Source organism: Salvelinus fontinalis, chromosome 15 (assembly GCF_029448725.1).
Source record: "Salvelinus fontinalis isolate EN_2023a chromosome 15, ASM2944872v1, whole genome shotgun sequence".
Taxonomy (NCBI): Eukaryota; Metazoa; Chordata; class Actinopteri; order Salmoniformes; family Salmonidae; genus Salvelinus; species Salvelinus fontinalis.
The window spans coordinates 6528820-6553241 of record NC_074679.1 but is presented as its reverse complement, the minus strand read 5'-3'; the positions used below and the strand labels follow the sequence as shown (position 1 = coordinate 6553241).

The following is a 24422-nucleotide window of genomic DNA, read 5'->3' as shown; positions in this document are numbered from 1 at the left end:
GCAATATAATACGGTTCTGTTTTAATTCTGTGTATCGGCATATGTTGCAGCATCACCTAACTACCATATAGACATACCCACTGTGAATGTAGAGCCAAGAAACACTTGACAATCATGGCTTGTGTATGTTGAATGAAATATGTTTTTTTAGTTGTTGTGTTAATGGCTGTCTGTCCCCATCCTCAGGATTATATCCCAGTGGAACAGGAGGAGCTGCGAGACTATGTCAAGGCCCGTCTGAGGGTCTTCTACGAGGAGGAGCTGGATGTGCCGCTGGTGCTCTTCAACGAGGTTCTGGACCATGTCCTCCGAATCGACCGGTAAATACAAAAAAATACTTCTCTGCTTCACATTGTGAAATTTAAGCACGTGGATACACTTGAGGTTTTTGATATGACTCCTTACTCTGACATTGTTAAAACGGCCAATTCATGTCCTTTCCAGAATCTTCCGACAACCCCAGGGTCATCTCCTCCTGATTGGAGTCAGTGGAGCAGGAAAGACCACCCTGTCACGCTTTGTGGCCTGGATGAACGGCCTGAGTGTCTATCAGATCAAGGTTAGTAAAGAAAAGTCCAGCGGTAATGTCTAACTGTAAATCTAACTCTGTTCCTTTTGAATTACCATTTTAAAGCTATCTGAATCGTCATCATATTATGGGTGGGAAAAGTAGTGTTTCAGTGTTATGTCTGTGTGGAATCCATCGGATGTAAATTGGGATAAGTCAAAATGTAGGTTCTATTGAGTTCAGTGGTTGAATGAGGTGCTGACTGCATTGTGATGATCTGTATCCAGGTCCACAGGAGGTACACGGGTGACGACTTTGACGAGGACCTGCGGACGGTGCTGCGTCGCTCCGGCTGCAAGAACGAGAAGATCGCCTTCATCATGGACGAGTCCAACGTCCTGGACTCTGGCTTCCTGGAGCGCATGAACACCCTGCTGGCCAACGGAGAGGTAGACTGCTAACCCAAGCTTACACTTTAATACTCAAAAATAGAACAGTCTCCGTTCCTCTGTCTGCACTGACATTGAAGAGACAGGATGGGGTGAAGGCCAAATCAAGATCATATTGCTTTTACCTATCTTGTCAGCTCAGAGCAGAAGAAGGGACGAGGAGAAGGTAGTCACTTTAAACATCCCCTGTCGCCTCTTCCATTGGTTCCTACCTAGATACTGCTATTGAGAAACTTGTTGGATACTGCTATTGAGGAACTTGTTGGTAGGAAATGCCATACCCTCAAGTTCCTATATACATGACCAAAGGTATGTGGACACCTGCTCGTCAAACATCTCATTCCAAAGTCCTGGGCATTAATATGGAGTTGGTCCCCTCATTGCTGCTATAACAGCCTCCACTCTTCTGGGAAGGCTTTCCACTAGATGTTGGAACATTGCTGCAGGGACTTGCTTCCATTCAGCCACTAGCATTAGTGAGGTTGGGCACTGATGTTGGGCGATAAGTTCTGGCTTTCAGTCTGCGTTCCAATTCATCTCAAAGGTGTTGGGGTTGAGGTCAGGGCTCTGCAGGCCAGTCAAGTTCTTCCACACCGATCTCAATAAACCATTTCTGTATGGACTTTGCTTAAGGCACGGGGGCATTGTCATGCTGAAACAGGAAAGGGCCTTCCCCAAACTGTTCCAAAAAGTTGGAAGCACAGAATCGTCTAGAATGTCATTGTATGCTGTAGCATTAAGATTTCCCTTCACTGGAACTAAGGGGCCTAGCCCGAACCATGAAAAACAGCCCCAGATCATTATTCCTCATCTACCAAACTTTACAGTTGACACTGAATTGGGGCAGGCAGCGTTCTCCTGGCATCCAACCAAACCCAGATTCGTCTGTTGGACTGCCAGATGGTGAAGCGTGAGAATGCCAGAGAACGTGTTTCCACTCCTTTAGAGTCCAATGGCGGTGAGCTTTACACCAACGTCGGCTGAAATGGAAACCCATTTCATGAAGCTCCTGACTAACAGTTGTTGTGCTGACGTGCTTCCAGAGGCAGTTTGGAACTCGGTAGTGAGTGATACAACCGAGGACAGACTATTTTTACACGCTACGTGCTTCAGCACTCGGTGGTCCTGTTCTGTGGGCTTGTGTGGCCTACCACTTCGAGGCTGAGCCGTTGTTGCTCGTAGACGTTTCAACTTCACAATAACAGCATGTACAGTTGACGGGGCTGCTCTAGCAGGGCAGAAATTTGATGACTTGATTTGTTGGAAAGGTGGCATCCTATGACGGTGCCTAGTTGAAAGTCACTCTGAGCTCTTCAGTAAGGTCATTCTACTGCCAATGTTTGTCTATGGAGATTGCATGGCGGTGTGCTCAATTTTATACACCAGACAGCAACGGGTGTGGCTGAAATAGCCAAATCCACTATGTCCACATACTTTTTTGTGTGTAAATTCTTTAACGTGTGTCCCTGCCCAGGTGCCAGGTCTGTTTGAGGGTGACGAGTACGCCGCCCTGATGACCCAGTGTAAGGAGGGCGCCCAGAAGGAGGGCATGATGCTGGACACACACGAGGAGCTCTACAAGTGGTTTACCAGCCAGGTCATCAGAAACCTACATGTGGTCTTCACCATGAACCCCTCATCTGAGGGCCTGAAGGACCGCGCCGCCACCTCCCCTGCCCTCTTCAACAGGTGGGGGCCTCCTATATCCACACCTGCAGTCAAGGCCTAAAATTAACTTTTTGTTCCACCAGCCACTGTGGCAGGTAGATGGGAAAAAATCTACCAGTAATGTGATAAATTGCTCAATTCCGTAAATTTTTTGTGTGACCCGGGTCTTTTATTAACCAAAATATCAGATGAGACAAAATGTTCAGCTGCCACTTTAAGGGCGGGAGGTTACCGTGGTAACGGGGCCACTCGAGTCATGTCACTTGGCCATGATTTTGGATCTGACTAGTAGACCCCGCAGCTCTTCGCTATCACTAAGCGCCTCCAAAAATGAATCTATCAGCACAAAGCTCCCCAGCCACTGCGTTAGGTGGGATATAGATTTTGTATTTCTTTGTGCGATTAGCCGCTATGAAACAGCAGAAAAACAGCTACTGCAACTTTTATATAAATCACAACTAGCAAATGTGCTCCTACTTGACTTTTTGTACTAAATGTTCATTTGCAAATGTAACGCTCTCTCTGTAGAGCCACTGCAAATTGACCACCCACCTACGTGGCTGGTGAAATGCACATTCTTACCAGCCAATACCTAAACCTACTGCATTTGACAGGTGTTCATTTTATGCCCCAGCCTACAGTACAGTGACGCTGGTATTACCTTAGTAGCTGACTCTAAACCCACTCAAATATTTCCATTGAACACATTTGCACACTGTCACTAGTAGTGGCTGATTCTGAACTCTTAGGAAAACATATTTTTTTCGTTGAATTGATTCTTTGGGATGTCTTTTGGATAGACAAGTCACACTGCACTCAATCCCCCCCCCAGTCGTTTTCAGATCTGTCATGATTGTAGCCTTCCACTGCACACTGCAGTATCTGTGCTAGTCTCTCATAACTCTTTCTCTCTTCCGTTCCACAGGTGTGTGTTGAATTGGTTTGGAGACTGGTCAACTGAGGCCCTCTACCAAGTGGGCAAAGAGTTCACCATCAAACTGGACCTGGAGAAACCCAACTACAAGGTGCCTGACTACATGCCGGTGGTGTACGACAAGCTGCCCCAGCCACCATCTCACCGTGAGGCCATCGTCAACGGCTGCGTGTTTGTCCACCAGACACTGCACCAGGTAAGACTCACGCTTTGGTAATCAGACCTGGGTTCAAATTGTATTTTTTACATTATTTTTTCAAATACCTCAGCTGAGCTCATCTAGTGCAATGGAATCGTCCCAAAAGTGCAAAACACGGCCCATCTGGCACTCCAGCCAGGCTCAAACAAACGCTTAAAGTATTTGAAAGAATAGAAATACCAGGCCTATGCACTTGTGGAGATCTGAGAGGATTCGATTGGTGTAAGCAATATAGTGAAACTTCCACCTAGCCTATCAAGAGGCTTGATTATACCTGTCAATTCCTCTCAGATCTCCACAAGTGGGCTTAGAGGTACGATTTGGGATTGGGACAACATTTTAAACCAGGTATGACGGTAAAATGGTACTCACGTTTGCTTACGATGGTGTTCTTCCTCCTCAGGCTAACAGCCGGCTGTCCAAGCGTGGCGGGCGCACCATGGCTATCACCCCGCGCCACTACCTGGACTTCATCAACCACTACGCCGACCTGTTCAACGAGAAGCGCAGCGAGCTGGAGGAGCAGCAGATGCATCTCAACGTGGGCCTGAGGAAAATCAAGGAGACCGTGGACCAGGTGACGCTTCCTTCCATAGTGGTCTTTCCTGACAAACATTAACTTAAGACGTGGATAGAGCTAGCTAGCTAGCTTGCAGACGCACAATTTGGCTTTGTGTTTCAAGATTATGGTAGATCTGCTTGGATTTTTATTGTCCAGTCCAGTTGTTTGTTACCACAGTCTGTATCTTTATCTTAACCCATAGGTGGAGGAGCTGCGTCACGACCTGAGGATCAAGAGCCAGGAGCTGGAGGTGAAGAACGCGGATGCCAACGACAAGCTGAAAAAGATGGTCAAAGACCAGCAGGAGGCGGAGAAGAAGAAGGTGAGAGAGAGGAACTATTTCACTGTATACCAGTGGTCTGAAAATTCCGTCCCGCTGGGCCAAGAAATAAGCAGATCAGGTCCTGATATGGCTCCCGGGCCGGGACTTTCAGATCTCTGCTGTATACTAACCTCTGTGGAAGTAGATGGTGGTTGTATTAGACGTGTGTTTTCCGTTGTGATTTCTAGGTGATGAGTCAGGAAATCCAGGAGTCTGTGTACAAGCAACAGGAGAAGATCAAAGACAAACAGCTGAGTGTCAAGGTAGACCTGGATCAGGTGGAGCCCGCTGTTATTGAGGCCCAGAATGGTACGTCTCCCGTCTGTTTTATTTTGTATTTAATTTCCTTACATTTCTGATGGCTGCTTTAGACAGTGTTGCAAAATCAGCTTAGAGGCAGACTGATCTATTTAACAAGCAGTGTTTTGGGAGCGTTCATATTTAGCAATGCCACTGCTGCTGTTGAATGATTTACATCCCCAAGTTTACATTATGAGATGCCCTGCTGATGGAAACAACGAGTTTACATTATGAGATGCCCCGCTGATAGAAACAACGAGTTTACATTATGAGATGCCCCGCTGATAGAAACAACGAGTTTACATTATGAGATGCCCCGCTGATAGAAACAATGAGTTTACATTATGAGATGCCCTGCTGATAGAAACAACGAGTTTACATTATTAGATGCCCCGCTGATAGAAACAACGAGTTTACATTGAGATGCCCCGCTGATAGAAACAACGAGTTGACATCATGAGATGCCCCGCTGATAGAAACAACAAGTTTACATTATGAGATGCCCCGCTGATAGAAACAACGAGTTTACATTATGAGATGCCCCGCTGATAGAAACAACGAGTTTACATTATAAGATGCCCCGCTGATAGAAACAACGAGTTTACATTATAAGATGCCCCGCTGATAGAAACAACGTGTTTACATTATTAGAAGCCCCGCTGATAGAAACATCGAGTTTACATTATGAGATGCCCCGCTGATAGAAACAACGAGTTTACATTATGAGATGCCCCGCTGATAGAAACAACGAGTTTACATTATGAGATGCCCCGCTGATAGAAACAACAAGTTTACATTATTAGAAGCCCCGCTGATAGAAACAACAAGTTTACATTATGAGATGTCCAACTGATAGAAACAACACGTTTACATTATGAGATGCCCCGCTGATAGAAACAACGAGTTTACATTATGAGATGCCCCGCTGATAGAAACAACAAGTTTACATTATGAGATGCCCCGCTGATAGAAACAACAAGTTTACATTATGAGATGCCCCGCTGATAGAAACAACGAGTTTACATTATGAGATGCCCCGCTGATAGAAACAACGAGTTTACATTATGAGATGCCCCGCTGATAGAAACAACAAGTTTACATTATGAGATGCCCCGCTGATAGAAACAACGAGTTTACATTATGAGATGCCCCGCTGATAGAAACAACGAGTTTACATTATGAGATGCCCCGCTGATAGAAACAACGAGTTTACATTATGAGATGCCCCGCTGATAGAAACAACGAGTTTACATTATGAGATGTCCAACTGATAGAAACAACACGTTTACATTATGAGATGCCCCGCTGATAGAAACAACGAGTTTACATTATGAGATGCCCCGCTGATAGAAACAACGAGTTTACATTATGAGATGCCCCGCTGATAGAATATGAGATGTCCAGCTGATAGAAACAACGAGTTTACATTATGAGATGCCCTGCTGATAGAATATGAGATGTCCAGCTGATAGAAACAACGAGTTTACATTATGAGATGTCCCGCTGGTAGAAACAACAAGTTTACATTATGAGATGTCCAGCTGATAGTAACAACATTGCTCTTTTTGAGCAGATTTCTTTGTTTCTTTCCAAGTTCAACTTAAGTTCTTTATTGTCCTCTCTCCCGTGGTCTCCCGGTACGAGATGGATATCTCTCTTCTTATTCTAACTTCTCTGCTTTTCTTCTCACTTTCCCTCTTTGCTGTTGATTCTCCTCTCCGTCCTCTTGTGCCCCCCACTTCTGGCCGGGGTTAGCCGTTAAGTCCATTAAGAAGCAGCATCTGGTGGAGGTGCGTTCCATGGCCAACCCGCCGGGGGCGGTCAAGCTGGCCCTGGAGTCCATCTGCCTGCTCCTGGGGGAGAGCACCACAGACTGGAAGCAGATCCGCTCCATCATAATGAGGGAGAACTTCATCCCCACCATTGTTAACTTTTCTGCCGATGAGATCAGGTGACCATGAGTGTTTTGTTGGAGGGGGAAGATTGCGGCGGTGGGGGTTCGCGTGACCGAGGGAAGGGGTGTTTGTGATTTGTTTCAATGGCAGAGAGTAGTTGTGTTATTTGACATTTGATTGAACCAATTACAGAGCGGTTTGGTCTGAGCTGCCGACATGTTTTTCTACAGTCAAATCTAGAGCAAGACGCATTCCTGCTAGCAAGTTTTAAGAGATCCAAAATGGCCTCTTTCTTCAATGGAGTTCAAATGCCTAAACACCGCTGCCCTGAAACAGTCCCTTTGCCCCCCTCTCCCAACCCTGCTGCTGTCAAACCCCCCTCCTCCCACCCCTTCTGTCGTGCATGGTTCCTAAAGAGTGGCCCCCCCCTCTTTTTCCCTCCCCCCATCCATCCCTTCCCAGCCGTCAGCTCTATTAAGCGTCACCATCTTGTTGAAGTGCGTGCCATGACCAACCCCCCTCCCACGGTTAAGCTGGCCTTAGAGTCTATCTGCTTACTGCTGGGCGAGGAGACTAATGACTGGAAAAAGATCAGACAAGTTATTGTCAGGGACAATTTCATCACCAACATAGTCAACTTTGTCTCAGAGGACATGAGGTACTGTGCTTATCCATTTTATATTACTCTGATCTCAATCTTCCTCACGCAGTTGTGATTTACTGTATTGCTAATTGCCAATTGGTTGTCTTGAGAAATCAGAATATAAAGAAGAGTAATGTACTGATTTATTGATAGTAGACCAATCTTGGCATGATTATGCTCATTGAATCAAGTTAGCATGTCCAGCAGTTGGCTAGATATGTTTTCTGACCGTAGTTGGTAGAAAAACAGTCTGAAATCAGTAGCTACGATCTGTATCCATTTGGATGAAACATTTCAAAATGATTCATAAGTCACAGAATACTAAATAGAATGCAATTTTCCAGTTGAAGGGGAATTTCACCCTAGCTCTGCCACAGTCATTACTATGTTAACAACATTAGGTTTTTTCATCTATCTATCCCCCAAAAAAATCCCAGTACAAGCTACAACAAGTGCATTTTAATTTCACCGGTAGACTCAAGAAGTTTCAACTTACTGTGTATTCGTCTGCTCCAAGTGTACCGGCATTCATAGTGAATGCACGATGCACAACGGAGCCAGAGCAGGAAGCACCGCCCCCACACCAAGCTGTAGTCTTTCAGTGAATCGGCCAATAGGAGCATCGCTGAAAAGACATCTAATGGCTCTGTCAAGCAAGGACAACCATATCTACACACAGATGTATAGTGTGGTCGGTATAACATAGAGGCTTCGTGAAATGCCTTTTTAGATCTCATCCACCACATCAATACACCGGATGTTGTCATCGGGTATATCGTTCAGCGCGTGAAACCCAGACCCGCCGACCTTTTGTGGTCAAGTATATATGTGAAACACTTCTCACTGTGCTAGAAGTGTTTCAGACACGATCAAAACAAACCCAGTCATATTTTTGGTGAAATTTCCCTTTTCAAAGCTGTAACAACCAAAAACCCTTTTTTTTTTTTTTTTGCTTCCTTGCACGCCACCCCTTTCGTACATAATTTCATCATAATCATTTCTGAATACCCTGCTCGCAATTTAATAATTTGACTTTTTTTTTTATACAATTGCCTGTTGCTCTGTCCTATAACCCTGTGACCTCTATTGTAAACGTAGTGAGTCAATCCGTGAGAAGATGAAGAAGAACTACATGTCCAACCCCAACTTCAACTACGAGATGGTCAACAGGGCCTCCCTGGCCTGTGGGCCCATGGTCAAATGGGCCATCGCTCAGGTAAGGAAACCACCCACCCACTGATCTTTTATACTGGGAACGCTTTACGGGTGACTCTAAAGTCTTTCCTCGATTCCTTGCATCCTCTCTCCTCTTCTCCCTCTCAAAACTCATTGAAGGAGAATGTCATAGAGGAGGAATCTTGGATCTTCCAATGCATTTGGAGAGAAAATATTTGAGATTCATGTAATGTCTAATGAGTGCCAGGAGTAAATTCTTCCTTACCATGTGTAAAAACTCTGCGCCTTACTTATAACCTGCAATTATATTGACCCATCTCTTCCCCCTCTTCTAGCTGAACTACGCTGACATGTTGAAGCGCGTGGAGCCGCTGAGGAACGAGCTGCAGAAGCTGGAGGACGATGCCATGGACAACAAGTCCAAGGCGGAGGAGGTGGAGCAGATGATCCATGACCTGGAGTCCAGCATCGCCCGTTACAAGGAGGAGTACGCCGTGCTCATCTCTGAGGCCCAGGCCATTAAGGCAGATCTGGCCGCCGTCGAGGCGAAGGTAGGGAAGTCCATCTACCCATAAAACAACCATTCCCAATAAACTAAACCATTTCACAATCTCCATAACCTTAGGAATTAGCAAGAGATACCATTTCTCCATAACCTTAGGAATTAGCAAGAGATTTAGGAAATGCGTTTTAGAGCAAATAGTGTTTGTTTTTTTCAAAGAAAAAGGCGTAGCATCTCCACTATGAACATTCTGAAAGTCAATGCCCTAGACTTGACAATAGCATGTTGCCCAATGGGATGAGACATCAGTTTAAAACTCCATTCCAATGTAAAGCAATTGAAGACTAGGTGGAAAAGCGCTGTATCAATCCAATCCATCATTGTTCTCATTGTTAAATCTGACCTTGACCGTCTTCTGTGAGTGCAGGTGAACCGCAGCACAGCCCTGCTCAAGAGCCTGTCTGCCGAGAGCGAGCGCTGGGAGAAGTCCAGCGAGACGTTCAAGAACCAGATGGCTACCATCGCCGGGGACTGCCTGCTGTCCGCAGCCTTCATCGCCTACGCAGGCTACTTCGAGCAGCAGATGAGGCAGAACCTCTTCACTACCTGGTCGCACCACCTGCAGCAGGCTAACATCCAGGTACTGGGGGGGGGGGGGTGTAGGTCACCTGCAGCAGGCTAACATCCAGGTACTGGGGGGGTGTTGGTCACCTGCAGCAGGCTAACATCCAGGTACTGGGGGGGTGTAGGTCACCTGCAGCAGGCTAACATCCAGGTACTGGGGGGGTGTTGGTCACCTGCAGCAGGCTAACATCCAGGTACTGGGGGGGTGTAGGTCACCTGCAGCAGGCTAACATCCAGGTACTGGGGGGGTGTTGGTCACCTGCAGCAGGCTAACATCCAGGTACTGGGGGGGTGTTGGTCACCTGCAGCAGGCTAACATCCAGGTACTGGGGGGGTGTAGGTCACCAGCAGCAGGCTAACATCCAGGTACTGGGGGGGGGGGGGGTGTAGGTCACCAGCAGCAGGCTAACATCCAGGTACTGGGGGGGGGGGGGGTGTAGGTCACCTGCAGCAGGCTAACATCCAGGTACTGGGGGGGGTGTAGGTCACCAGCAGCAGGCTAACATCCAGGTACTGGGGGGGTGTAGGTCACCAGCAGCAGGCTAACATCCAGGTACTGGGGGGGGGGGGGGTGTAGGTCACCAGCAGCAGGCTAACATCCAGGTACTGGGGGGGGTGTAGGTCACCTGCAGCAGGCTAACATCCAGGTACTGGGGGGGGTGTAGGTCACTAGCAGCAGGCTAACATCCAGGTACTGGGGGGGTTGGGTTGTTCAGTGGCTCATGTAAGGTAGTTCTCAGCACTAGGCTTCAGTTGACATCATGAGTAGGGAGGGGTCATGAGTTTTTACAGGTCAAATCACAGGATGAGGGTTAAAAATACTGGCCCTAATGATAAACGACCTTGTCGGAGATGTGGAGAATTGTGTTGGCTCTCACAGCTATTTCCTAGGCTTTAGTTCAGACGGCTAGCTGTTTTGAGTCGCATGAACAACCCAATTTTGGAAAACCAGACTTTTACGCCGACTCTGGCAGTCATCTGTAACTCAAGGGCGTATTCTTTCTATGTCATGTTCTAGACTCCATTTTGTATGACTAAGCAGATCTGTCTCTCCACTAGTTCCGTACGGACATCGCCAGGACTGAGTACCTGTCCAATGCGGACGAGAGGCTGCGCTGGCAGGCTAACTCCCTCCCGGCGGACGACCTCTGCACCGAGAACGCCATCATGCTCAAGAGATTCAACAGGTGAGTGTGTCCATCCGAGTCACAATATCATCTCCTTTTTTTCCCCCACGTCTAGGAGTTGAAATGTCCTAAATGACCAATACAGAGTGGTAGAGGGTGATAGTTCTATCATAAACTTGTTTGGAAAGCTTAACACTTCGCTGCGGATCCTGTCGGAAGATACTAAACTTTACCATGGAAATGTTTGTATAATGAATGCCTATCCTAGTTCCACGGTGCATCCAACAGTGTGATGGATAGACTGTTTTTTAAAGACTCATGGAAAGCTGTCCATTTCTTTGGCCTAAATGAGATTCTAATACATAAAAAAAAAAAAACTTTCCCAGGTATCCACTGATCATCGACCCGTCCGGCCAGGCCACAGAGTTCATCATGAACGAGTACAAGGACCGCAAGATCACCAGGACCAGCTTCCTGGATGACGCCTTCCGGAAGAACCTCGAGAGCGCCCTGCGTTTCGGAAACCCTCTGCTTGTGCAGGTCAGAACAGACTTCACGGTCGATCCAGCATGTTCCAGACCATGTGTACCTCTACAATAGCATGTAACACATGCTATAATCTCCCTTGAGACTGGTAACATAAATGTTACTATATTTAACATAAGCTTTAACGTAAATGTTAGCTCCAGTAGCTAACTAGTGAATGCAACGTTTGGTTCTGGGTTCCAAGATTACTGTTGGGCTAGCCAACCTTGGTAATAAACCATTTAGCTTCCATGTAACTAATGGTAATATGTAATAATGTCTCCCCCAGGATGTAGAGAGCTACGACCCAATTCTGAACCCGGTTCTGAACAGAGAGGTGCGCAGGACCGGCGGACGCGTGCTCATCACCCTTGGCGACCAGGACATTGACTTGTCGCCATCCTTTGTCATCTTCCTCTCCACACGCGACCCCACGGTGGAGTTCCCTCCAGACCTGTGTTCTCGTGTGACCTTTGTCAACTTCACAGTGACACGCAGCAGTCTGCAGAGCCAGTGTCTCAACGAGGTGCTGAAGGCCGAGAGGCCCGACGTGGACGAGAAGCGTTCCGACCTCCTCAAACTGCAAGGTGAGACGCGCGCTTGCGCAACTCTCATTCCGTGTGCCAACAGTCTCTTGCATTAGATGATGAATCTATCCAGAACCTGATTTCATGTGAATGAAACTCGTATACGGATCTGACTGCTGATATGCAATGCACACGAAAGTATCTACTCTATACTCTTAGTCCTATTTTATCCTTCAAATATGGAAGCATTTAACCCTCCCTCCCTCCACCAGGTGAGTTCCAGGTGCGTCTGCGCCAACTGGAGAAGTCCCTGCTGCAGGCCCTGAACGAGGTCAAGGGTCGTATCCTGGACGACGACACCATCATCACCACCCTGGAGAACCTGAAGAAGGAGGCGGCGGAGGTGACCAGGAAGGTGGAAGAGACTGACATTGTGATGGCTGAGGTGGAGGCGGTGTCGCAGCAGTACCTGTCCCTCTCTTCGGCCTGCAGCTCCATCTACTTCACCATGGAGGCCCTGAACCAGGTACACACACTGCTATCTCTTATAAAGATTCTCCCGTGTGCAGACAGCGTCTTGCATTAAATGATGAATATATTCCGAACCTGAGTTCATGTGATTGAAACTCTTATACGGATCTGACTTCTGATATGCAAGTCTCTTCTAGTTCTGTTTCTATGCTGGTGACCCTCTTAACCTAGTAGTGAATCAAAAAGTACTGTACCGAACCGGTCCAACCTGCTGTGTTGATGACTTCCTGTCCGTCTCCAGATGCACTTCCTGTACCAGTACTCGCTGCACTTCTTCCTGGATATCTACCACACGGTGTTGTACGAGAACGCTAACCTCAAGAGCGTTAGCGACCACACCCAGCGCCTGACCCATATCACCAAGGACCTCTTCCAGGTAACCGCACATCTCAAACACCCACTAGAACCTAGAATGTCTAAAAACCTCACATCTAGAGCGCCTTCTAGAACATCTAGAGCTGGAGTTTTTCTTCAAAGAGCTCAAGTTTATGGGTTTTTGGTTAGAGGTTTTCTAGTGCAAAATCACCAATCCTATTGTCTCGTTTTCAGGGGGCGTTCAACAGAGTGGCCAGAGGCATGTGTAACCAGGATCACATCACCTTCGCCATGCTCTTAGCCAGGATCAACCTGAAAGGCATGACAAGGTATTGAACTTTCTACACATTCCTGGTTATAATGTGAAGGATAAAGGTCCATGGTTCGGTTCCAAAATCTACACTACCGCAATGTATTGAGGATGCATTCTAAGTGGTATACTAGTGTGGACAGTGTGGCGTTGCCCCCGAATCTTATTGATAACCATTTCCTGTTGCCCTCAGCGAGCCGTCCTACGACGCGGAGTTCCAGCACTTCCTGCGTGGTGCGGAGATGGTGCTGAAGGGTACAGCGGTGCCCAAGGTGAAGGGCCTGACCACGGAGCAGTGTGAGGCCATGATCATTCTCAGCCGTCTCCCCGCCTTCAAGGACCTGGTCTCCAAGGTGGAAGCTGATGAGGTGAGGAACTTGGAGGAAAGGGGAAGAAAATTACTTTAGCAATGTGAAGCTCTTTACTAAACCGTTTGTTAAACCGACTCTTTACTAAACTGTTTGTTAAGCAGAAGAGCATTACAATTATTTTTAGAAGAAAAGAGTAAGAAAGGAAAATTTAAGTTGTCATTGAGGTTGACATGGATTAAAAAAATGACCATTGCAGCAATTCTTCATGTGGATTGAGAGCAACTCCCCTGAGCTCTCCGTGCCCTACCTGTGGACAGAGGAGAAACAGTCAAGTGAGTATTTCAATCCGATTTACATTGGGGGACGCATGGCAACCCATGAAGTTTAGAGGCTGCTATGCATTGTCGAGATCCCAATTTATGCTCTTGATAGAATTTTCATTAAAAATATAAAATGAATGTAGAGAAAATGGGTAGTTTGAGTATTTGTGGTTCAGTGGTGGCGGTATAGAGTGCAGTCCCGACTGCAATGTAGTCAATGTCAAAAATGTACTTTGTCTGTCCTCGACAGCCTCCATCGGTCAGGCAGTGCACCAGCTGCTCCTGATCCAAGCCTTCCGTCCGGACCGCATGCTGGCCATGGCCCACATCTTTGTATCTAAGGTCCTGGGAGACACCTTCATGGCCATCATCGAGCAGCCCCTTGACCTGGGCAACATCGTGGAGAGTGAGGTAACAGAGCATAGAAACATAGAAACAATCTACCATTGTAGTCATTTCATATCTATGGTACAGAAGTCTGGACATCCCTGAATCGACAATCATCTCAGATATAGTGTGTTATTTGTACAGTATGTTTTTAAGGGTCGCTGTTCTGCGTACCATTGCGTATTACAACTGCTCATCTCCTCATGAAACGACTACTTGTTCTCCTACCCGCCTAGGTGAAACCCAGTACCCCTGTTCTGATGTGCTCCGTACCCGGGTACGACGCCAGCGGCCTGGTCCGGGACCTGGCAGCTGAGGAAAACAAACACATCACCTCCATCTCCATTGGTAGGTAGCCTACAGCGGGGTTTAGTCAGTTCACTTTAAAAACAACCCAGGAGTAAGTATGAAACATCTACTGGCATCTTAGAAACCTGCTTCCTCCTCTCTCTCAGGTTCTGCTGAGGGCTTCAACAAGGCCGACCGCGACATCAACACCGCTGTCAAGTCCGGCAGGTGGGTGATGCTGGAGAACGTGCACCTGGCTCCTGGTTGGCTGATGCAGCTAGAGAAGAAGCTCCACTCCATGCAGCCCCACGCCAGCTTCCGTCTCTTCCTCACCATGGAGATCAACCCCAAGGTCACATTCCACTTTCAACTTCCTTAGACAAATAAACAAGCTAGCGAGTATGACAGTGTTTTACACTCCGTATTGAGGACCATAAACACATAACAGTAATAAAAGCGCTAGAAAGGGATTTTTGAAGAAAGTTCAAGCTCACTCAATTATTGATCAAAATTAAAAACTGATGTAAAAAATATCCACGTTACTTGAAGTATAACTCACTGTGATTGGTTAACCTCAAGCTTTTTCTCGCCATGTGCAACAGTTATTGAATGTCTTGACTATTGAGAGATCTAAATGTGTTTCCTCTGTTCCTCTCAGGTGCCAGTGAACCTGCTGCGTGCTGGACGTATCTTTGTGTTTGAACCTCCTCCCGGTGTCAAGGCCAACATGCTGAGGACCTTCAGCAGCATCCCTGTGGCTCGCATGTGCAAGGTGACCAACACAACTATATGGATACTGATTTCTCTCTCGCTCCTTCTCTCCTGTCACTTTTTGCCTCTCTGTTCGTCTCACACCTTCTTCCTCCGTAAACTTGGATGAATGATTTCTTTTTACCTTGACTATTAAAGGGTCAATCTGCAATTGTGACTATCATTTTTGTCCTTTTAAATGAATTATATATTTATATTCTATACCCATAGATTCTTTAAGAATATAACTAAGGCCTATTGAGCTTAGTTTAAGTGTCCTACCCCATCAAGAAACCAATATATAATCTTGTTTTACTCCATTGTTTGTAAACAATGTAATTGAAAACTAACGTTGTATAGTCTTGAAACAACATGGTGAAAACTATCATTTTAATATTGTGGATGGTCAGTCCTTGCATGCATAGCTCTGTCTGAATTTGAGTGCTCCAACCCCATTCCTCAGTTATTTATCAAAACAGTGGTGGGGTGGCCACTTTGTTTGAACTGCAGATTGACCCTTTAAAAACAAACTCTTCTCCTTGTCTGTCATCCTCTGCAGGCACCCAACGAGCGTGCCCGCCTCTACTTCCTGTTGGCCTGGTTCCACGCCGTCATCCAGGAGCGTCTGCGCTATGCCCCGCTGGGCTGGTCCAAGAAGTACGAGTTCGGAGAGTCGGACTTGCGCTCGGCCTGCGACACCGTGGACACCTGGCTGGACGACACCGCTAAGGTCAGTCCACACGCTGTTGTCTCTTACGTTGGGTTCTTTCTGTATGCTGAACTTCTCTTACATTAGATGATGAATCTATCCCAAACCTGAGTTCATGTGAATGAAACTCTTATACGGATCTGACTTCTGATATGCAATGCACACATATATACATTCTTGTAATTAAGAATGAAGTTGAAGGTCACTCAATAAAAACAAAAAATGACTAGTCTCTAAGTTGGATGTGCGTGGTGACAATAGAACAGGTATTTCTATGGTGTTAACCTTCCATTCTCCTGTTCCTCCACATCCCCAGGGCCGTCAGAACATCTCCCCAGACAAGATCCCCTGGGCAGCGCTGAAGACCCTGATGGCCCAGTCCATCTACGGCGGCCGCATCGACAACGAGTTTGACCAGCGCCTGCTCAACACCTTCCTGGATCGTATCTTCACCACGGGCAGCTTCGACTCAGAGTTCAAACTGGCCTTCAAGGTGGACGGTCACAAGGACATCAAGATGCCCGATGGCATCCGGTCAGTGGCTGGGGTTGGGTGGTAGTTTTACTTTAATGTTATTACAACAGGAGTAATTCTGTCAGAAAGCCCTTTTGTGGGGTAGAAGGCATTCTGACTGACTTGACCTGGCTCCCTGCCCAGTCATGTGAAATCCATAGATAATGGCCTAATGAATGTATTGACTGGTTTCCTTCTATGAACTGTAATGCAGTAAAATCTTTGAAATTGTTGCGTTTATTTTTTCCCTGTGTGTATGTATCAACTGAAAACTGAGGTGTAGTATACAGTACATACAAAAAACGATATATTGTGATCAATTCTCAGTAAAATGTTTGTCATAAAGAAATTCAGGGGAAATGCACACATTTAGGCATTTCAGGTGATTTTCTACCATTCTCCCTCTCTCTCTCTCAGTAAAAACCTTTTTCTCTCCCACCTCTCTCCTCCCTGCTCTCTCAGTAACACTGTTCTGTCTTTGGTTCCAGACGTGAGGAGTTCATGCACTGGGTGGAGATGCTGCCAGACACCCAGACCCCGTCCTGGCTGGGCCTGCCTAGCAACGCTGAGAAGGTCCTGCTCACCACTCAGGGTATGCTATTGGCTGCACCTGGTTGGCCCTGGCTGCAGCTGCACTCAAGAGGCTTGTCCGGTTTTGTCTAGCCCCGTGTGGCTCAGTTGGTAGAGCATGGCGCTTGCAACGCCAGGGTTGTGGGTTCGATTCCCACGGGGGGCCAGTACAAAAAAAAAAGTATGGATGTATGTACTTGTAAGTCGCTCTGGATAAGAGCGTCTGCTAAATGACTTAAATGTAAATGTAAATGTCTGTGGGATCCTTTGTCTGCAGCGAGGAGACTGCTGAAACTCATCACTCATATTTGGTTTCTCTTCTCTCCATATCTGTTGTAACACATCTTATTTCCACAGGCCTCATTTCCACAAGCCTCATTCTCATCTAACTAGAGAAATGACAACCATTGGTGTAGAGCATATTCTAACTTGGGCAAGGATGGGCAACCTTGGTCCTGGAGGGGCCTTGTTTTTGATTTAACCGACCCAGGTGTGTTGAATTCAGGAAATCACTGATTTCATTACCACCGTTGGTATTGTGTGGATCCTAGTTGGAACAAAGTCCTGCAGTACCAGTGGCACTCCAGGAACAGGGTTGCCTACCCCTGAACTACAGGAATGACTACCAGGGCCTAAAATTTACTTTTTGGTCCACCAGCCACTGTGGCAGGTTGGTCCACCAGCCACTTGTATTTTTTTACCAGCCCAAATGTATTTGTCACCTTAATGACATAAAAAACAAACTGATGACCATGTTTCTAAAACAAAAAGTGTATTGAGTAAGAAGTAATGTGGTATATTGCTCCATTTATTTTTTTTGTGACGTGTTTTTTAAGCAAAATATCAGATCAGACAAAATATTCAGCTGCCCTTTTAAGGGCGGGAGGTTACCGGGGTAACAGGGCCACTTGAGTCGTGTCTGTGTGCGTGAGAGAGATTTGGGATCTGACTAGGGCATCTCTAAGCTATCAGCTGAAGCAGCAGACTCGAACTAACGTTGAAAAACAACCAAGCTTGTGAACAAAACAATTGAAATAGCCAAGAAACACAAGGACAAAGTCTCACCTTGTAGACTTTATAGTAAATTTGACAAACTTTGATGCCTGTGCACAGTGCCTCCTAAAATAAATATATCAGCACTTCACTCAGAGCGCACAGCTCTGACAGGTGTGATTAGCAGCTACGAAACAAAATGGCAGCAGTAATTTGAAAACAGCTACTGCAGCATTTTTTCTTGTGTTAAGTCACAACCAGCACACGTGCTCCTACCCGCCAACGTGGCTAGTAAAATAGATGTTCTTACCCACCAACACCTAGATCTTCCTGCATAAGGCAGGTGTTCATTTTATGCCCTGATGACTACCATTGATACAGAGCATATTCTCTCACTGCTTCCAGTAATGTGGTTGTAGGCCCCTTTCCTCTCCTTATTCCTTTCCTCATATCAGTTCCAGTGTTCTAACCGAAGGCCCCCGTGTGGTAGCCTTACCCATGTGAATGGGAGTGTTCTGTCCAGCAAGAGGGGTGTTCTCACCCTCCAGCAGCTGTATTTCACATTTATCGTGTCTCGCTTGGCTTCCAGTTCCAACTCCCAGCTGTTGATGCATCCATCCCTCCCCATCCACCCCTCAATCCATTCACTCATCCCCTTCATCCATCCACTCATCCCCTTCATCCATCCTTTCCCCTTTGGTTACAGCTGATTTTTCTCAGAGCCCCAGAAAATGTTTTCACTTCTATATGTCCTCCTTTAAGAAATAGTGCATGGTCTCCCTCCATTTTGTTGGTACTGACTTGTTTTTGTCAATGTTGATTTTTGTTGTCTGTCTGTCTTTGACTTTATGTTGTAATCCCTTGTTTTTGATTGTGAAACACAACAACCCTTTTATTAACACTTCTGTGAGGATGAGGCAGTACAAGGCTATGTTCTTGGTCCACCGTTGATATCTTCTTCCCACACTCCTCCCCTGGGCTTGTCTCCCCTCCTCTCTTCCCCTACCCCTCTCCTGCTCCCCTTGCTGGCTGCTTCAGGCACTGACATGATGGGTAAGATGCTGAAAATGCAGATGCTGGAGGATGAGGATGATCTGGCCTACGAGAAGGAGACTAAGCGCGAGCGCACGGCGTCCACCTCGGCTGAAGCCCAGCCCGCATGGATGCGCACGCTGCTCACCACCGCCACCAACTGGCTGACGCTCATCCCGCAGGTGGTCAACCACCTGAAGCGCACCGTGGAGAACATTAAGGTAACGTCCCGGCAACGTCTCATCGTGCCGCCTGGGATCTGATGGGCGTTGTGATGCCTTTATTTTTTACACTTCTATTTCCAACCTACACACTGCAATCTCTCTTACATAATGTTTTTTTCCCCTTTATGCAGTAAGTGATGAATCTATCCCAAACCTGATTTCATGTGAATGAAACTCATATGGATCTGACTTCTGATATGCAATTCACAAACACTGTGGGTGTCTTCAAGGACTATACAGGTGAAAATATCTTGTTTAATCAACTTCTATATATTTAATCCCCCCCACACACACACAGGATCCTCTGTTCCGCTTCTTTGAGCGCGAGGTGAAGATGGGTGCCCGCATGCTGCAGGAAGTGCGTCAGGACCTGACTGATGTGGTGCAGGTGTGCGAGGGCAAGAAGAAACAGACCAACGACCTGCGCACCCTCATCAACGACCTCGTCAAAGGTTCTCCTCTCATTCTCTACACAAGACCATCTTCATTTCACTATCACATCTAATATGGTTACATAGTGACAATGTGTGAGGATTACAGTAATAGTCAATGGCTCAAATTCTAATTTAAGATCCATGTGTGGTACTTTTTTTTTTTTTATATAGAAGTCTTCCATTGACATCAATGGATGTTTTTACTTAATGGTCAAAAGTTAAACTCATGCAACTCGAGTTAGGATTTGGAATGTAGTTTCTACAAGGCTTCCCAGTGCTAACGGTGTCTCTCGTCCAGGTATCCTGCCCCGTAGCTGGTGTCGCTACACCGTGCCTGCGTCCATGACTGTTATCCAGTGGGTGGCCGACTTCAGCGAGCGTGTCAAACAGCTGCAGGCCATCTCCCAGGGAGCCGCCAGTGGGGGCGCTAAGGAGCTCAAGGTGCCTTCATCTGACATCCTATATCAAAGGGAAAGGAAGACCTACGTGGATTTGGTGTTGCCTTAAAATGATTCCATGAACATAGACAGCTGGTTTGCCTAATTCGTTAGGTTGGAATATTGCTAATGTTAGCATCCCATTGGATTTGATTAATTTAACTACTTTAAAGTCCATGAACAAGGTGTCACTTTTTAAGAGTAAAAAATAAAACCACTTTGGAAGCAATCCCATTGGTGATTTGCAATGAAATTATACCATAATTGACCCCGGGAACTTGACTCTAAGCAGTAGTGTTACCCATAACTCTACACCAACTCTGAATCAGTGTCTTTTCCTGTCTAGAACATCCATGTGTGCCTAGGCAGCCTGTTTGTCCCCGAGGCCTACATCACGGCCACCCGTCAGTATGTGGCCCAGGCCAACAGCTGGTCCCTGGAGGAGCTGTGTCTGGAGGTCAACGTCACCACCGCCCAGGGGGCCGCGCTTGATGCCTGCAGCTTCGGCATCAAAGGTCAGCTCACCAGTCACTCATCTATATACAGTAGCAGACAGAGCATTGGGTATTCTCACCCAGAAAGCAAGAATTAAAACCAAAGCTACTTTTAATATAGTTATGGTCTGGCTGTGATCCTCCAGGGCTGGTTTCCTGGACCATAATAATACATTCTCTATCCAATATACTTGATCAACCAAAGTGACCTTTACAACCCCCTCTTTCTCCCCGACAGGTCTGAAGCTGCAGGGAGCCACCCACGGCAACAACAAGCTGTCTCTCTCCAATGACATCTCCACAGAGTTGCCACTGACTCAGCTGCGTTGGGTGAAGCAATTGAGCGCCGAGAAGAAGCACATGGTACATCTGAGCCACATAGAATATCATGTACATGTGAAGCTTTCTTTAGAATTCAATATCCCCTCGGGTATTACATATCAATTTTCTCCACAGACCAGACCTCCCAATTCCCTTCAATAGATGATTCATAGAATGTTGGGAGCTAGTCATTCTCCAAATACCATGAACATTGTACTGTTAATGACAACTCGCTTGCCTATCCGTCATTCCCACAGGTCACTCTTCCCGTGTACCTGAACTTCACCAGAGCTGATCTCATCTTCACCGTGGACTTTGACATCGCCACCAAGGAAGACCCTCACAACTTCTACGAGCGTGGAGTGGCAGTGCTCTGCACCGAGTAAACTCTGGAATTTATTTGATTCATCATTCCTATTAATCACTTATTCCTAGTGTAGTCCACAGGGTAATGTAGTCAAGTAACTAGTGGGAGAAGTAACATTTGAATTTAACATTAAGTCATTGGTAAGTGGAAGAAAGTCTGAGTAATGTGGTCAGTTGGATAGTGAAAGGGAAGTTGGAAAGAGGTGAATACATTTTAAAGGATTCTGTATGTTATGATGGCGTAAATGACATGGAAAATAAAGTATCAATGGTTTAACATGGCATAGTTCTTTTATTTTTTACTTTGGTCCATGATTTAACTGTTACATGCATGACTAAGAATAGCACAGCAACCATATTGCTGCTTATCCATCTCAGATATGAGGGACTAAACCAGAGCATTTTGCTTCCACTGTGGGATTAGATTCATCGTTCCGCTTTTTGTAGGCTGAATTACGTGCACACTAGCCCCTTGTTGTAATGTGGAATTTTCTCCATAACAGGATAATTGTTCAATGCTTTCATATCTACAGATGATTCTTTGTAGTCTGCAATTCTTGTTTGGAATGCACCCAATGAATTGACATTGAGGGGAACAGATGAAGAGATGCCTTGTAATTAAGGACCCGTCAATTTGATTTGGTAGAACCGCTTTATTTAATATTAGTCTAAAGCAAATCTGTCTACCACGCAAATGCATGATTTATTCAGTCTGCCAAAATATACAGCACCACACCAATGAACAATATAGCAATGCAAATGAATATGGAATAAGTTTTTCAAATTAGTGTTAAAAAAAGACATCTAAGTAAAGAAATAACAATCATGTGTGACACATTCTCCTAGTAAACTTGAATAGCCACAGATTATCACCTAGTCAACTTGTTCTGCAGAAAAAGATGGTCAAAAGTGTCCCCGTTTTTCCACTGTCATGACCCTGAAACCGCTCCTAGCCACCTGTGTAGATAAGCAGGTATAAGCAATAGTGTCTCTAGGCTAGGGGGTGTTTCTGGTTATGGACCAACTCACCTCAGGAGGAGAATCCCCAGCCTCCATTTTGGTGACACACTGCTTCTTCCTGTGGCCACAATCTTGTAGTGCCTCTGCTCCTGGAAGACTTAACTTCCTTTTGAAGACACCCCTGAGGGGGATAGTACTGTCGGGAGATTTCTCTGGTATCTGGACAGAGGTTGCTGCCCCCACGAAAGTGGGAAACACCGGTGTGCAAGGTGAGTATTTAGTAGTGAGCACTCCAGAGTCTGCAGATGTCTCTGCCACCGGGCCCCGCCCCTTGCTGTGGCTGTATGTCCATAGCTCAGAGTCACTTGCTGACCTCATCTGGACATCAATGAGATGAGGCTCTGTTGGCCCACCACTTTTGATCACTTCTTTGAGGATGACAGTGGGAGGGTGATTGTTCCTTCTTTGGCTCCTACCCCAATACCTGCAGCTCCCCTGCTTCGGTCGCCTGGGGCCAGCGATAGACTCGTCTGAATCTTCTGAGCTCCCGTCATATGGGTCCAAGGACTGAGACAGGTATTTTATACTGTTAAGTATAGTATGAATGTAAGTGATTTGCTCATCAATGCTTGTGAATTGCAATCCTACTTACCAAAGAAAGCCACGAGTAACGTCCCACCGGCTTGTGTGAACATGTTGGCATCCTTTGAATGGGTTGTCTGCTCTCTGGCGCACTACTTCCACATCCCTGATCAGAGTAACATTGTAGAAACTATTTAAAATGTGCATAACGTAATTTGGTAACTTAAAATGTTATAAAAGCAACAAAAAAAATGAAGGGTTTTTAACTTGTATCAAAAGGTGAGGGCATGTTAGTTCTTGGTCATGACTCAGTTCCATTACACAAAGGCATCTTGTGTACAAGGGCGTTTAAGAGCCCGATGCTCAATCTGAACATTAACATGAGTCACTTGCGGTACAATTTTTGGAAGCATAAGGAACTTGCATATCAGCAAGAAAAAAGTTCAATTGATAGGTTTAGTGTTCCTACACGGCCATATCTCCATGTTATTGTGCTTGTTTACGGAAGACAAGAGGTCACCACCTGTGCTAATTAGCTATCTAGTGTGCTCCGAAAACTTGTGTGTCAGCTTAACTCAGAAAGTGTAGCGGAAGTCATTTCGTGGATTAATGCTGCCTACCCATACAAAAAAAAAGACTGCAGTCAGAGGGCAGTGTAACTGCAGTCTTTCATAAGGATCGAGTTTGAGAGTTAAGGGCATGCATGCTCATAATTATTGTAGACTATGCCTACCATAACATTTTACTGTCAGTCAAAAGTACATACAATGAGACTATTACCATGGTGCTGGTATCAGACCATCTTGGACTGACATCTGACTCGGAATCAGTACTGGACTGCACTTTACACAACTCCTACAATAAAATAGGGGAAGAAAGAGAAAAGAGGTATTACATATTACTCACCTCAAAGTTGTGGCACAATAATGTTTACCTAGGCGACAGGCGTTGACTTTAACTGTCTAGAATATACAAAATGTGCATACAACTGCATCTTTGAATTTCCTCACCATGTATTTTAATGCAAGCTTATCCACACTACTGGGGCCACCTTCAACAACACTGTCATCAGGAAAACCTGTGAGTAAAATAAGTCCATGTATATTTTATAAAGGTAAACAATCAGTAGGCCTAATTAAAGTATTTTTTTTCTGTCATCACAATTAATAACGTGACCTCAAATGGCCTACTGTGATAAAAGGCCCACGTTTTTTTTTTTTTAAACATTGTTTTTTTCTGCAGAAACGCACGTCTATTCGGATGAAAACCTAAAGTATGTGCATAAGTCTGTATGCATTCGGTTTTCATTGCTCACTACCATCTGTAAACACTGACACTCAATTCACCCAAAATTACCTGGAAGTGAGTGTTGCTGCTGCCGGTTCGTTGTCGCCATGGTTCTTTGATTGACCACCAACTTCACAGATTTGGACAGGTGCGCCTTGTCAGCATCTCAGCTGACTGCTGTGAATTGATTGACTAGTTTATTCGTTTTCATTGGTTCATTTCAAACAGGTGATTTTACCTTCATGCCTCGTTTGCCAGTATTAAACTTCAATTGGAACAAAAACATTTTTTAATGGTTCTCATCTGTTCAACTCCTGTCCATTTGTA

The 24422-nt window shown here is 45.8% G+C and overlaps 2 protein-coding genes and 4 non-coding genes across 6 annotated transcripts in view; 5 read left to right on the top strand and 1 right to left on the bottom strand.

The window, feature by feature from the left end:
- The window catches only part of dync1h1 (dynein, cytoplasmic 1, heavy chain 1), a 49897-nt gene extending 28347 nt beyond the window's left edge, over positions 1–21550 (top strand). The window contains exons 43-75 of the mRNA XM_055862560.1: positions 187–320; positions 445–559; positions 796–957; positions 2432–2646; positions 3551–3755; positions 4162–4335; positions 4523–4642; positions 4831–4951; positions 6698–6893; positions 8579–8696; positions 8992–9207; positions 9586–9798; positions 10842–10969; positions 11296–11449; positions 11724–12021; positions 12234–12487; positions 12734–12868; positions 13042–13136; positions 13311–13485; positions 13685–13760; positions 13999–14159; positions 14372–14483; positions 14591–14775; positions 15082–15195; positions 15733–15903; positions 16199–16416; positions 16884–16987; positions 18997–19211; positions 19513–19666; positions 19947–20089; positions 20432–20600; positions 20818–20942; positions 21158–21550. Coding sequence (XP_055718535.1) covers positions 187–320; positions 445–559; positions 796–957; positions 2432–2646; positions 3551–3755; positions 4162–4335; positions 4523–4642; positions 4831–4951; positions 6698–6893; positions 8579–8696; positions 8992–9207; positions 9586–9798; positions 10842–10969; positions 11296–11449; positions 11724–12021; positions 12234–12487; positions 12734–12868; positions 13042–13136; positions 13311–13485; positions 13685–13760; positions 13999–14159; positions 14372–14483; positions 14591–14775; positions 15082–15195; positions 15733–15903; positions 16199–16416; positions 16884–16987; positions 18997–19211; positions 19513–19666; positions 19947–20089; positions 20432–20600; positions 20818–20942; positions 21158–21286 — 5304 coding nt within the window. The 3' untranslated portion in view covers positions 21287–21550. The remainder of the gene's footprint in view (positions 1–186; positions 321–444; positions 560–795; positions 958–2431; positions 2647–3550; positions 3756–4161; positions 4336–4522; positions 4643–4830; positions 4952–6697; positions 6894–8578; positions 8697–8991; positions 9208–9585; positions 9799–10841; positions 10970–11295; positions 11450–11723; positions 12022–12233; positions 12488–12733; positions 12869–13041; positions 13137–13310; positions 13486–13684; positions 13761–13998; positions 14160–14371; positions 14484–14590; positions 14776–15081; positions 15196–15732; positions 15904–16198; positions 16417–16883; positions 16988–18996; positions 19212–19512; positions 19667–19946; positions 20090–20431; positions 20601–20817; positions 20943–21157) is intronic.
- Positions 12073–12144, top strand: LOC129812161 (small nucleolar RNA SNORD50). The gene has a single exon (XR_008752998.1). It is a non-coding gene; the product is annotated as a small nucleolar RNA SNORD50 (small nucleolar RNA).
- LOC129812162 (small nucleolar RNA SNORD50) lies at positions 12543–12614 on the top strand. The gene has a single exon (XR_008752999.1). It is a non-coding gene; the product is annotated as a small nucleolar RNA SNORD50 (small nucleolar RNA).
- Positions 15965–16036, top strand: LOC129812159 (small nucleolar RNA SNORD50). The gene has a single exon (XR_008752996.1). It is a non-coding gene; the product is annotated as a small nucleolar RNA SNORD50 (small nucleolar RNA).
- Positions 19344–19413, top strand: LOC129812160 (small nucleolar RNA SNORD50). The gene has a single exon (XR_008752997.1). It is a non-coding gene; the product is annotated as a small nucleolar RNA SNORD50 (small nucleolar RNA).
- A 372-nt stretch (positions 21551–21922) lies between the features above and the next one.
- On the bottom strand, positions 21923–24415 carry LOC129811340 (uncharacterized). Its single transcript, XM_055862559.1, has 6 exons — positions 24165–24415; positions 23819–23886; positions 23589–23663; positions 22879–22974; positions 22296–22793; positions 21923–22223 (listed from the first exon to the last, which is right to left on the bottom strand). The coding sequence occupies exons 1-6, from the start codon at positions 24202–24204 to the stop codon at positions 22170–22172; spliced, it is 831 nt and encodes a 276-aa protein (XP_055718534.1). The 5' UTR covers positions 24205–24415; the 3' UTR covers positions 21923–22169.
- Positions 24416–24422: the final 7 nt, after the last annotated feature.